The sequence below is a fragment of the Salvia splendens genome, chromosome 3 (assembly GCF_004379255.2).
Source record: "Salvia splendens isolate huo1 chromosome 3, SspV2, whole genome shotgun sequence".
Classification (NCBI taxonomy): domain Eukaryota; kingdom Viridiplantae; phylum Streptophyta; class Magnoliopsida; order Lamiales; family Lamiaceae; genus Salvia; species Salvia splendens.
This window is the reverse complement of record NC_056034.1, coordinates 36408537-36421051: the sequence shown is the minus strand read 5'-3', so window position 1 is coordinate 36421051 and position 12515 is coordinate 36408537. Positions and strand designations below refer to the sequence as shown.

At 38.7% G+C, this 12515-nt stretch overlaps 2 protein-coding genes across 2 annotated transcripts; both read left to right on the top strand.

The window, feature by feature from the left end:
• The first annotated feature begins 2055 nt into the window (after positions 1–2055).
• Positions 2056–5615, top strand: LOC121797417 (titin homolog). Its single transcript, XM_042196173.1, has 7 exons — positions 2056–2292; positions 2741–2856; positions 2968–3086; positions 3168–3330; positions 3418–3638; positions 3724–4045; positions 4133–5615. Exons 1-7 carry the CDS (start codon positions 2134–2136, stop codon positions 5430–5432), a joined length of 2400 nt encoding a protein of 799 aa, XP_042052107.1. The 5' UTR covers positions 2056–2133; the 3' UTR covers positions 5433–5615.
• Positions 5616–5977: 362 nt separating this feature from the next.
• LOC121795848 (vesicle-associated protein 1-1-like) lies at positions 5978–9615 on the top strand. Its single transcript, XM_042194483.1, has 8 exons — positions 5978–6170; positions 6360–6430; positions 6507–6588; positions 6771–6886; positions 6986–7153; positions 7246–7287; positions 7770–7847; positions 9258–9615. Exons 1-8 carry the CDS (start codon positions 6119–6121, stop codon positions 9357–9359), a joined length of 711 nt encoding a protein of 236 aa, XP_042050417.1. The 5' UTR covers positions 5978–6118; the 3' UTR covers positions 9360–9615.
• Positions 9616–12515: the final 2900 nt, after the last annotated feature.

Genomic DNA, 12515 nt, shown 5'->3' with positions numbered 1-12515 from the left:
ATCTACGAGTTAAGGAACTTCATCCTTAACAATTGGTGCTTTCATCGTGAGCTCTTCCTCCGAATCGCTGTCTACATGTCGTACGGCTACACCGGATATCAACTCCGGCAGGCGGATTACCACACATGGCAGCCCGTACCTCAACCCCTGCTCCATCCGATCAGAGCGTTAGATCAACAACCATCATATCCATATCCACACGATGGGAGACTCCACCCACAACACCATCCCTACCAAGCCCGTCAACCCACTTCTTGGGACCCGCCATGGCTGTGCTAGGAAACTGCGTGTCAGCAACCATCGTCCTACGTGACAGATTTGTACTCGCCACCACCGCCAAGGTTGTGCACGCGGCAGGGATACTTTCAGCCTTATCAACCGCCTCAGCAGCCACACCACACCGCACTCAGACAACCCACTAGTTGGGATCCACCTGCCTACTGGGAGACAACGGGACAACGCCCCTTCCACGAGGTCTCGGCATACGATCATCCGTTGCCCCCCAACCATAACTCAGGATGGAATCAACCCGCGCCGCAACCACCTTGTCCAGCCACCACCACGGCACATCTGACTCTCGCACAACTTCAACAATTGTTGAAAGCTTGCTACAGGATGGAGTCTCACCTTGTTGCAGCCGACCGACGCATCGACAACATGCTTCCTCCCGAGCTGCCTGAACCTGCGCAGTCCTACGGCTCTCAAATTTTTGGGTTTGGGGACCTCGTTAAGCACCTTCCTCCATCAGGAAATAGCAAGGCTTCACCGGGGCCGTCGGATTTAGTCCCCTACGACTCATTGGCTCCGCCGCAACAATCAAGTACAACACCACCACCCTTTGCGCTGCTTCCCGATACCGCCCTCGAGCCGCCGTATGCTCTGTCCAAGACTTCAGTTGGGAATGTTTTAGAGTGCAATAAGAAAGAGATTGTGATTCTTGACTGTGATCGAGTCGAGGAAGGATTTGATGATTCTTCGGAGAAGATTCTACATTCTTCTTCTCGTTTTGGTGGAGTTGAAAAGGTTGAGAAGATAGAGAAGTCCAGTCCGGATTCCACACGTAAAGAGAAACCGGTTCACAGTTGCATCGAGATTCAGTGCGCGCGACAATTGAATGCTTCTCGATTCAAGATTCCCCAAGTCCAGATTGGTTTGGGTAGTTCCATTGTGGACAACGCATCGCTGAAATTATTGAGTGATTCATCTCATGTCAAGATTGTCGCAAGTGTGAATCATCGATCAACATCGCTCGACGACGATGCCCGGTTGATTCCTCCGCAAAATGACACTCTATGCTTGAGCATTCATGGACGCATTCACAAGATTTTAGAACCGAATTATCATGTCCATAAGGGTCATCCCTTTGTGATTTTTGATGGAGATGATGCAGAGAGACGCCCACCTATTCGGTGTATGTTTGATCCAGGAGGATTCCTCGACGCTCATCGTTGCTTCATGGTTCCCACCTTGAGGACAAGGTGGATTTCAACCGTGGGGGAGTTGATACGATGATTATTATTATTATTATTATTATTTAGTTAGTTAATTATAGATTTGCATATCTTTTCCATATCTTTTGTCTTGCTCATTAAGTTAGTATCCACTATTATAAATAGTGGACATTGTTATTCATATTATTCATTCAAGAAATATCAATTATCCTTCTATTTTATTTTCTCTTATTCTCTTTCCTTTCAAACGTGCAAAATCTCCGAGTTAAGGAACTTAATCCTTAATACTGTGTTTGAGGTTGTGAAAAGAAGAAAATCAAATGTGTTTTTAAAATTTATTGGAAAATAAATACCCCCCCATTGCATGTCTTCAAACACAAAAATGCCCATCCAGTAAAAATTAACAACTCTTTTATTCCATGTTCAAATCACACAATTATTCTCTACCCTCATTTGAAAGTGTTTAACAAAAAAACACATTAAATGATGTCAAAGTATTTTTCTATTTTTATGAGCTGTGGGCCATCGCATATAGCCGTTTAGCTACCAGCTATTTGAAAAAAGTTGAAGAAGTGATCTTATTTTAAAAAAATTCGGAAACGACCGTTATGTTTTCTTATCTTCTTCATCATCAATTCTCCTCCTCGTCATAAAACACTCTGTTTTTGCTCTGAATGTTTTAATGGCCAACGATTTCGTGTTCACCGAGGAAGAAATGGCAGTTGACGGAGGCCTAGGCTACCCGACAGCCTTCGCCAAGCTCTGTCGAGATCGGAGTTTCGGGCCATTCAGCCATGGCCCGCCCTATACCTTCACCCCTTATGCTTTGGTTCAGCAAGAGGTAACCATTTCAAGTAGATCTGTCAATTAATTCAACTCCAAATTTGGTGGATTTGTGAATATATTGAAGGACATTGTGTTTCTTAAGATTGAAGGGGAAACAAATTTTATTATTCTTGGCGATACATTGTCCATATTCGATCATGTTTTTGTTTCATTTGTGTTTTTTCACTTTGGATCTTGATTGGTTTCGTTATAGGAATCGAATCTTCCTGAATTGAAAGATTGTGCGTGGTGGATTTGGAGTTGAAAATTGGTTAGGGCTTTTTTGATTGATAACTATCATTGACATTTAATCGTTGGAGCTTTGAACTCTGTAAATGCAATTTATTCTACCCCCTAAAAATTCTGATTTTATGCGGCAATTTGTGTTGTTTGTAAGAAATCTATCACTAGTTAAATGCATCACTTTTACAAGGGCATATCTATAATTTGATTTGGGGATGCAGGAAGCAAGAGCAAAAGAATTGGATGAACTGTTCCCACTGACTGATCCCAAAGCTAAACCTACAACAAAGCCCAAGATCTTCTTGAATCTCCTATGGAAACAGCTCAACCATCTTGGGTAATGATGCAATGCACTTAACCCATATCATGCCATCATTTTCAAATTCTCTCTAACTACAAACTTGGCTCTTTTTCTTGTTATTTATCACTACTATCCTAAAATCTTCAGGAATGCTGGCTTCGACCCTGAGATTATTCGTGTGGATCCGTATGGCAATGTTCTGTATTTTCATGCTGATGCTGCTTCCCCTCTTGCATGGGATATTGATCACTGGTTTCCTTGCTCAAGTAATTTCTATACATCTTTGATTGTAGGATTAGGTGCAGTGCAAGTAAGGATTTTAAAACTGTGATGCTGTTGAAATGTAGGAGGAGGATTGACCGTTCCAAGCAACCTCAGAATCTTGCAATGGCAAGTGTGTAGAAGGAAGCATAACAAGCTAGAATTTCTGATTCCCTGGTGGGATTTGCAAGTAGGCATATCCATTAACCAGTTCTTGTCCATCTTCGCCTCATCTAACTCAGATTTCAGGTTGGTAATATTGCATTAGTACTAATAGTGTTGTCAAAATCCGGTGATGATACATGCTAGGCTCTCGTTGCTGTTTCTGCGTTTCAGGCGGAGGGCGTTTGCATGGTTGTTTTATGAAGGAGAAAGTGAAGAACTCAATTCTTCACAGACAGTTGATTCCCACATGTTCCCCCAGCATTTCTTGGAATCAGAAGGTAGATTAGGTCTTGCTCTGGCTGCAGTTGTTCAGACGCGACGAGAGTCTCTTGATGCCCCATTGAAATCACTGGATCACAACAGAAGGCCTAAATCCAACACTCCCATAGTAGGTTAGTAGCAAATTAGCAATAAACACTACCTCTTCTCTCTTGGTGTAAATTTGTGTGTAGTCTTAGTGTTGCTTTTTGATTGTAGCATCTGTGAAAAAAGGCCAACTGCTTTCGAAGGAGAGTAATAGCACGTTGATGGAGACCAACCCGTATCAAGCCATTGTCATGGCCAGAGATTCTCTAAAACAGCGAGAGGAGGCGTCAAAGATGCAGGCAGAAATACATAGATTGGATAACGAAGCATGCGAGTTGCAGCACAAGACTGAGGAGGATAAACTATCTATTCAAGAACTGGAGCTGGTGCTGGTCAAGAAAAGGAGGCGGGCAGAAAAGTGTCGAAGGCTAGCAGAGTCGCAGTCTTCCTACAGGGTAATGCTGGAGAAGATGATCAGAGATGCCATGCACCAGTAAGATTGTTCAAAACCAAAATTTGTGACAATGAGAAAGCACTAACAGAACATCTGTAACTGGGGATTTGTTCGCATATTTTGCAGAAGTGTCGTCTACAAGGAACAAGTGAGGTTGAATCAAGTGGCTGCTAGTGCTCTCATGGCTAGACTTGAAGCTCAGAAAGCAATATGTGATTCTGCTGAGAGAGAACTTCATTTGAAGCATAAACAGAGAGATGAGCTGGAGAAACAGATAAGGCCGGAATGGGAACAGGCGAGGAAGAGATCAAGAATGAATGATACACTCATTGAAGAGGATGGCGGCCACAAGATCACTCTATGTTTACCAGAAAATGAGCTAAACATTCAACAAGAAATGAAAAAGAATGAAATTGTATGCGCAGAAACTGCAGTGAACACTCTTCTTTGTTTGCCTGACATCAAATCCGCTGCTCATTCACACAAGGAACTACGGAAGTTCTTGGAGGAGGAGCAGCAGAGATCTTCGACAGCTAGTCCACTTCCAAATGAGGAACGAGAAGAGGAAGACGTTGAAGGTGAGAAGAAGAATGAGTCCACTACTAAAATTAGAGTCTTGAAGCCTGATCTAAATAAAACTGGGAACGATGTTGCTGTAGAGAATGAGTACATAGTTGAAGAAAGGCTTGAAAAACTGGAGATCAAAGATGGAGGGAAAGTGTACAACATTCAGTTCCCATTTCCCCACGAAACAGAAGAAGAGGAGGACAAAGAAAGCAGAAGACAACGTGGGAAAGGGAATATAGAGAAATGGATGCAGTTTCTGCTTGAAAACACGCAAGAAGACACAGAGGTAAACAAGCAGACCTCTGGTGGAAAAGAAACATCCAGGACAGACGAACTAATCGAGAAGATGAACATGATATTTCCCCACACAGATATTAAAGATTCAAGGGCTCAGAAAACACAGTGCACAGAGGCTGTGAAACTGGTTGGAAAAAAGATGGATGGTCAGCCAGTCGCCTCAGGCATAAGTGACAAGAACTCAGAAGGGGATAAAGAGAATGACAAAAACATGGCAAATATCAACACCTCTTTCAAGAACCCTCCTTACAGAGCTGTGCCACAGAAGATAACAACGAAGGAATCAGCTTCGCTTGGTAAAGGAGTAAGCAGCCCCGATGAGAAAGTTAGGAGTGAGAAAATGGGGAAAGAAAGGGGACTAGTGAGGTCAGAGAGTGCCCGGGCGTTTCGCCGTATACCATCCTCTCCCTCTCTTTTATTGGAAGGCATGAAAAAGAGAGTGGACTGCATAAGAAGAAAACCCTTGGTACTTGATGATAATGATGGAGATGAGAGCGTCGGAGCCAGAAAAAGCTTCATGAACTCGTCCATCAAAACCATCAAGAAAGCAGTGAGGATTTAGATTGTGTATGGGTTAGGTTATATGTGTGTATTATTTGTTGAGAGGCAAACAAAAAAAATTGGTGTGATCTTTTTTGTTGATTCTTTGAGTTGATGGGCTTGTTGTTTGATCATATTCATAATGGTTTGTGGAAATATATATGTACTAATGTAATAACAGCTTGTTGTTTGATCTTTTATCCAACTTGATTTCTTGAAATATGCAAGATATGTGAACTTGAAATCTTTTTATACCAAAACTATTACTAATCCTAGTTTTCTTTTTCATTTAATTATTTTCCGTGTCTAGACTAAAAATATGTGAAAATCAAAATAAAATGATAAGTATATTACTATTTGATTTCAAATTTGAAAAACTATATACTAGTTAAAACCGAAAATTATAAAAATTTAAATATAAAAAATTAGTTTAATAGTATAAATTTTTAAAACAAAACTTCTAGTGTAAAGTGCTCAAATTTCTTTGGTTTACATTTTGTTGGAGTTTGACTATATCACTAGTAAACAGTAAACAGCACTTTCCTCATTCCCATTATTTAATTATTTTCCCGTCTACACTGAAAACCATATACAGCCATTTTCCTGAAATTCGAAAACCCCAGATCTCCTCCCTTCCCCTTTTCTCTCCCAATCACCACCGCCGCGCATCCTCAATTATCCGGTGGGCAGATCGCGATCCTCTCAGAAATGAGTAACGCCGACCTTCTCCAAATCGAACCGCTCGAACTTCAGTTCCCATGTAATTCAGAGCTCTCTCTCTGTTTTGTTTGTAAATGGGGAGTTCTACTTCTACCCTCGATTATTCTTCTAGAATATTCAATTACTGTGGGGAAATTGGGAAGATGTTGATTTACTTTTGGGGATATTAGATCTGTATCTTTTGTTCATTCTATTTCTTTTTCTTTTTCTTGTCCTTTGGTTTTGACAGTCGAGTTAAAGAAACAGATCTCATGTTCCATGCGATTGTTCAATAAAACCGATAACTTCGTGGCTTTCAAGGTCAAATTTTGCACTTTTTTTAGTTTGGGGTGCACGTGGAAATATTGACTACTTACGTTCACACATGATTTTTCAGGTGAAGACTACAAATCCAAAGAAGTATTGTGTGAGGCCGAACACTGGAGTCGTGGCTCCGCACTCTACTTGTGATGTTATAGGTCCCTTTCTATCTATTTGTATTTGTATGCATATGCGATTGCATCTGTGTCTCGTATGTCTCTTAATTGAGTCATACTTAGTCAATTGGAGTAGTTTTTAATGATTGGAACAATTATTCAGAAATAATACTAAATAGGTATGATTATAAGTTACTGAATTCATAAATTGTTTCATCATAAAGTTACGATGCAAGCCCAAAAGGAAGCTCCTCCGGACATGCAATGCAGGGATAAATTTCTCCTCCAAAGCGTAGTCGTGAGCCCTGGATCCTCTGCGAAGGATATTACTGCTGAAATGGTATAAGAGTCTTCACTTTTTACTCTAGTTTTAGTTAAGGGTTGAGAGTTTAGCCAGAAATTGGTACTACTTTATTTTTACTTCTACTATGTTTTCCAGTTCAGCAAAGATTCAGGGAATCAGGTTGATGAATGTAAGTTGAGGGTTACTTATGTTCCACCCCAGCAACCACCTTCACCTGTGCGAGAGGGGTCAGAGGAAGGCTCGTCACCAAGGGCCTCAGTGTCAGACAATGGGACCGTCGATCAAACTTTTGAGTTCAACAATGTAAGCAAGGGATGCTCACTTAGTAGCAACTAGCAACATTTTCCATATTATTTATGAAGTCCCTGAACATTATTCTTCTTTATTACCTGCAGATGTCTAAAGGGTTGTTTGAGCAACAGGAGAGCTCATTAGAGGTTATACCCAAATTTACAACAAAATGTTATTTTTGGTTCTTTTGTCCATATCTTGATTCTATGTTGAATGATACTGGTGTAGCCAAGTTTTTACTGTTTGTCCATTGAGTCGTTGAACATATAGTTCCTATGTAGGGATGTGGATTCTTCCTTTAAAACCTTGGGTATGAAGTTAATCATAGGAAGTTGGCAATTCTGATGAGTACAGACTAGGTATATTTAAATTCATATTTATCGGAATCTTACTTTCAAAACTAAGCATGGAAATAGTAGAGAGTGCAGATAGTGTGAATTTGTTTCCTGCCTTACTATAGTTTGGTGTTATATCTGAACATATCAGCAATTACACTACCAATTTTACTCTGTAAATGATGGATCTTAAACTTGGATTAATTATGTCCATCTTGTGTTAAATGGCTTTGTTCTTTAGCAAATATTAAACCTTTTTCTCCAATTTTGCTTAATGTTATTTGTTATTGTAGGCTAAGTCGCTTATTTCAAGGCTGACTGAGGAGAAACGTTCTGCTATTCAGCAAAACAACAAGCTTCAGCAAGAACTGGTAATTTATTGTTTTAGTCTTGTATCATTGGTTTTTGTGGAGCTTTTTCTTCTAGGGGGTAATTGCATCACGAAACCAAACAAACGTATCTTTTGTGTTTCTAGCATGCATAAACAAGATTTTTGGACAAATCAGAATCAAAGACATCTAAAGATATATTTGTCTTGAAGCCTGCTTATTTGTATTTCAACCTATTTTGTTTACACAACAGGGTCTAATAATAGTCTGCCTAACTTTGCATTTCAGTGTCTAAACTTGTTTTGTCAATTTGGCTAGTACATAAACATTTAGGGTAACTGTCAGCACTCAGTATTCACACAATCACACTGTTTACCACAAAGCACTATTAGTTGAGCAGTATCGTGCCACATGCCATGATATCATCTGTTTTGTAAAATCTCATTTTTTCTCTTTAAAATATACTTGGTATTACTATATTTCTCAAACGGAACCAGCAAGGTGCAGTTTTGGCATTATTTTTCATGTCCTTAGAGAGTTTTTTATCGCTGTTGGTTGAATTTGTTATGTTTTTAAAAAAATAGCAGATGAATTAAATATAATTAGGGGTCAGTTACTTTGACGAATAAGACGGATTGATAAAAGTAATCCAGAATGTTATCAAATAGCAGATATAGCGGCGCCATGGCGCTATGGCATGGCGTTCGGTGGTGGAAACGCCATAGCACCATGTCGCTGCCATAGCACCACCATATCCGACATTTGACAACATTGCGTGTGTACTGCATTTAGGAATGAGGCATTATGCAAGAAACATGGAGGTTAGAGCTGTATTTTATGCTTTATTAATTGTTTAAAGTGTTTTAGATGTAATATTTTTAATATTTTTTTAATTTTTGAATTATATATAAATATATACGTATTATTTTATTTATTTAATTATTGACCGCCATATCCGCCATACTAATACGCCATATCCATGTGGCGGTTTTTAGGCAAACCGCCATAAGCCGCCATACTAGATTGATAACATTGATAATCCATTCTTACTTTGATGAATTGATTAATTTTGCACTTGTTTGATCATCTTATCATTCAAAAAGTCAATCTTATGTTTTATCAATTTATCCCATCACTCAGAGTAAGTGCTCCCTTAATGTTCATCAACAACTCCCAATTAAGGCCTACTAGTCACAATTAGGGCAGATGCTTTGGATGTACTGGAGTGTGACTCTTTAAACATAACTTATACTCCCTACCAGCTGGCTTATATCCAATTATAGTTTGTTTTGTTTGGCACTCATACTTAAGTCTTACTTTATTTGTCATAGCTATTTCGGCTGGGCTTTATATAATTGACGATTGTGTTTCTTTTGGGATGGCCTTAGCTGATTTGATGGTTTGATTGTGCCAAACTGCTGGGTATGTAATACATTTGGTTATGTTTGACAGGAGGCGTTAAGGCGGAAAAGCGGTGGGGGCGTCCCGATCACGTACGTTATCGTTGTTTGCTTGATAGGCATCCTATTGGGGTACCTCTGGAAGAGAACATGATTGAAGGAAGATTATCTGGTCGTTGTGGCAAAGCAGCTGCTTGCTTGTTCAAATCTTTAGGATTTGAAGTGATGCGTTGCATTGTGCTCAAATTAGCTGTCTGTTTGACTGTAGAAAAGATGCCTAAATTGGTTTGGTGGTTTTTTGTAATTTGCTAAAAAGTTGCATTCTTTGTCTGGGTAGTTGCTTAACATTCTCAATTGAATCATGTAACTTAAGCACATATTTTCTTTATGCAAGTTTCTATTAAGCAGTATTTCTGTTGATATCTGTTATTTTGTCCGTCAGTTTTAGTTTCTATATGGCCTGAGTTTTTGTCATTTCTAATGAACCAAACAACAAATACTAAAACTCAAGAAATTAAAACTATCGAACCAAACAGTAGGTGGAGTTATGCTAACCTAAGGTAAAGTTTATCAATTTATGCTAACCACATTTGATCAAGAAATGCTAACAAATGAACCATACACACCCTAAAAATCGATAATTGGTGAAATCGAATTCGTTGTTTTACTAATTGGTTTTGGATTTTGTTTCGTTCTATGATTTGTACTCCTTGTTATATATTGATATTACTAGATTTTTAATTGTACCAAAGATAATTTAGTTAATTTGTAAATATTGTGAGAGAAATAATAAAAATAAGAGAATGGGTAAAAATTCAAAAATTTCTTATTCCCAAAAATCTGTATGCCACGATCCATATTCCGAAAGATCAACGAATTTAATCCCAAAATTTAAAAGGTCTGCAAATTGAAGTCATTTTTATTTATTTATTTATTTTCTGAAATCTCTCGAATAGTTGAATAATTAAGGAGGTATAAATAAGGAATGACTATTCAAAATGCTCTTGTCAGCAATTACACATTATTCTCTCCGTAAGTGAATATGAGTCTTATTTCTTTCTAGCGTGAGTTTTAAGAAATGTTAATTAAGTGTAGGCATGCACACGGGTCGAAACCGCCGGTTCCGGTTCATGAACCGCCGGTTCACGGTTCATCATCCCCATGAACCGGAACCGGCCCGCCAAGGGTCCCGGCAGTTCCGGTTTCGGTTAAAAAAACCACCGGTTTACAAGGCGGTTCAAAACCGTCGGTTTGTGGCCTGAACCGCCGGTTCGGCGGTTCGTCAAATTTTTTTTTGCATTTTTTTTTATTTGTTTATCTATGAAATGTGCGTAAATAAAATTAAAAAAAACACGATGAAAGTTGCAATTTTATTGAGATTACAAGTTACAACAATTACAAATCACAAAAACCTTGAGGTCTTGAAATATTAAACAAAAATTTAAATACAACGAGACTATTGGTCAACAACGAAGCTAATTACAAATTACAAAAATGACTTAGAAGTTCTTAACAATAATTTTATAAGTATATATACTCTTAGTCGGCGAATGAGATCTTTCTACATAACTAAATTGAGGACACCTTTAGCAATTCAACTTTAAATGTTGAGTTTTGTCTAACAATCAACAGCTATAGTAGAATTGTCAAAAGTTTCCCGGATGTAGCCTTATAGAGAAATCTATTTCATCGACTAGAGTATATACAAATACAATTATTTAATTGTATTAGCATATTTTTAAAGTAGAAACAAATGGAAAAAAAAAGAAATAAAGGAAAATGGACTTGAGCTCAACTTAAATTATCCCCAATGCTCATTTGCATTAGGGAATGATAGCGCACGTAGTTCTCTTACCTTACTTACCTATTTGCTTGGGCGGCGGTTGACGGTTGGCCTACGATTCATCCCCGGTGAATTCCTCTTGTGATCCCTCTTGACGATCATCCCAATCATTTTCTTGTTCTCTGATGTCAGCTTTGGCCCAATTATCAAGTAACATCACGGCTTCCATATTTTTCGCTGAGAGCTTACTTCTTGATTCATCCAACACATGCGAGCCAACACTAAAAGCGGACTCGACGGCGACAGTGGAAGCCGGAACAGAAAAAATCTCCTTGGCCATTGATGCAAGTATGAGAAAATCTTTCTCCTGTGTTCCCCACCAATCGAGGACGTCGATTTGGGCGGGAGGAGTAGGACCTTCATCACCAAAGGAAAAGAGTGAATCGAAATATAAATCTAACTCACTTACCATACCTGAGGACCTTCCGCCGGTGTTGTAGCTGTATAGGTCGGCTAATTGGGATTGCGCGTCGGGGTCACATAATCGGCTTGAAATGCGAAGCCAAAGTTATGTTGTTGAGGAGGGGGAGGTCTTCTGACTTGGTGGGTACTGTTATACTTGGTTTCATATTCGGTGTAGAGAGCACGCAAGTTAAACTCGAAGGTTTCTTGGATAATTGACCGGTTCGGGAGGTTTATTTGAAATGTTTCTGAGAGGTCTACTCTGAATTCGTCACTGGTATCCGATTGCAATGCTTTAAGTGGACCAAGATCAATAGAACTCAAATTGTTATAATAAAAATCTAAAATCTTGGAGGTACCGGCTAATTTCCATTTTGGATCCAAGACCTTTGCAATCAAAAACATCGTTGGAATCTCACTGAAATACTTAAGCCATTTCTCAATCATATAATATAAAACACACATCAATTCATGTGAAGAGTAAGCATTTTTCGTTGCAGTTTTAAAACCAAGTGATATATATATATATGCAATGCTCTAAAACACGAACAATGCAATAATAAACACCCGATAATTCAACAGTTGCATTTTTGAAATATTTGAACAATTTAAATAAAGCCACGCTATGTTCCCAACAACTATGCGAAATATATAAATCATGAACGGGATAGGTTCTTAAAAAATCACATAAAGAATCTTTATGCGTCAAAGTAGAATTCAGACAATCATATGTCGAATTCCATCTATGAGACACCTCCATAGTAAAATTCGTATATTTTACATTCTTTTGATGGCAATATTTCTTCTAAGCTTTGTCAATAGCTGGCTTTTGATGGATTAATCTAACTGCAGTTCTAATAGGACTAACATGCTTTTGCCATAATTCAAGCGCATCTTGTACACATAAATTTAAAATATGACATATGCATCTTTGATGAAAATACTCACCTCCAATAACCGGAGCACAAGCCGCAATCAAATCACTAATACTTGCAGTGTTAGCAGTTGCATTATCAAAACCAACAGAAAAGATCTTATTGCATAATTGAAACTCATTCAAAACTT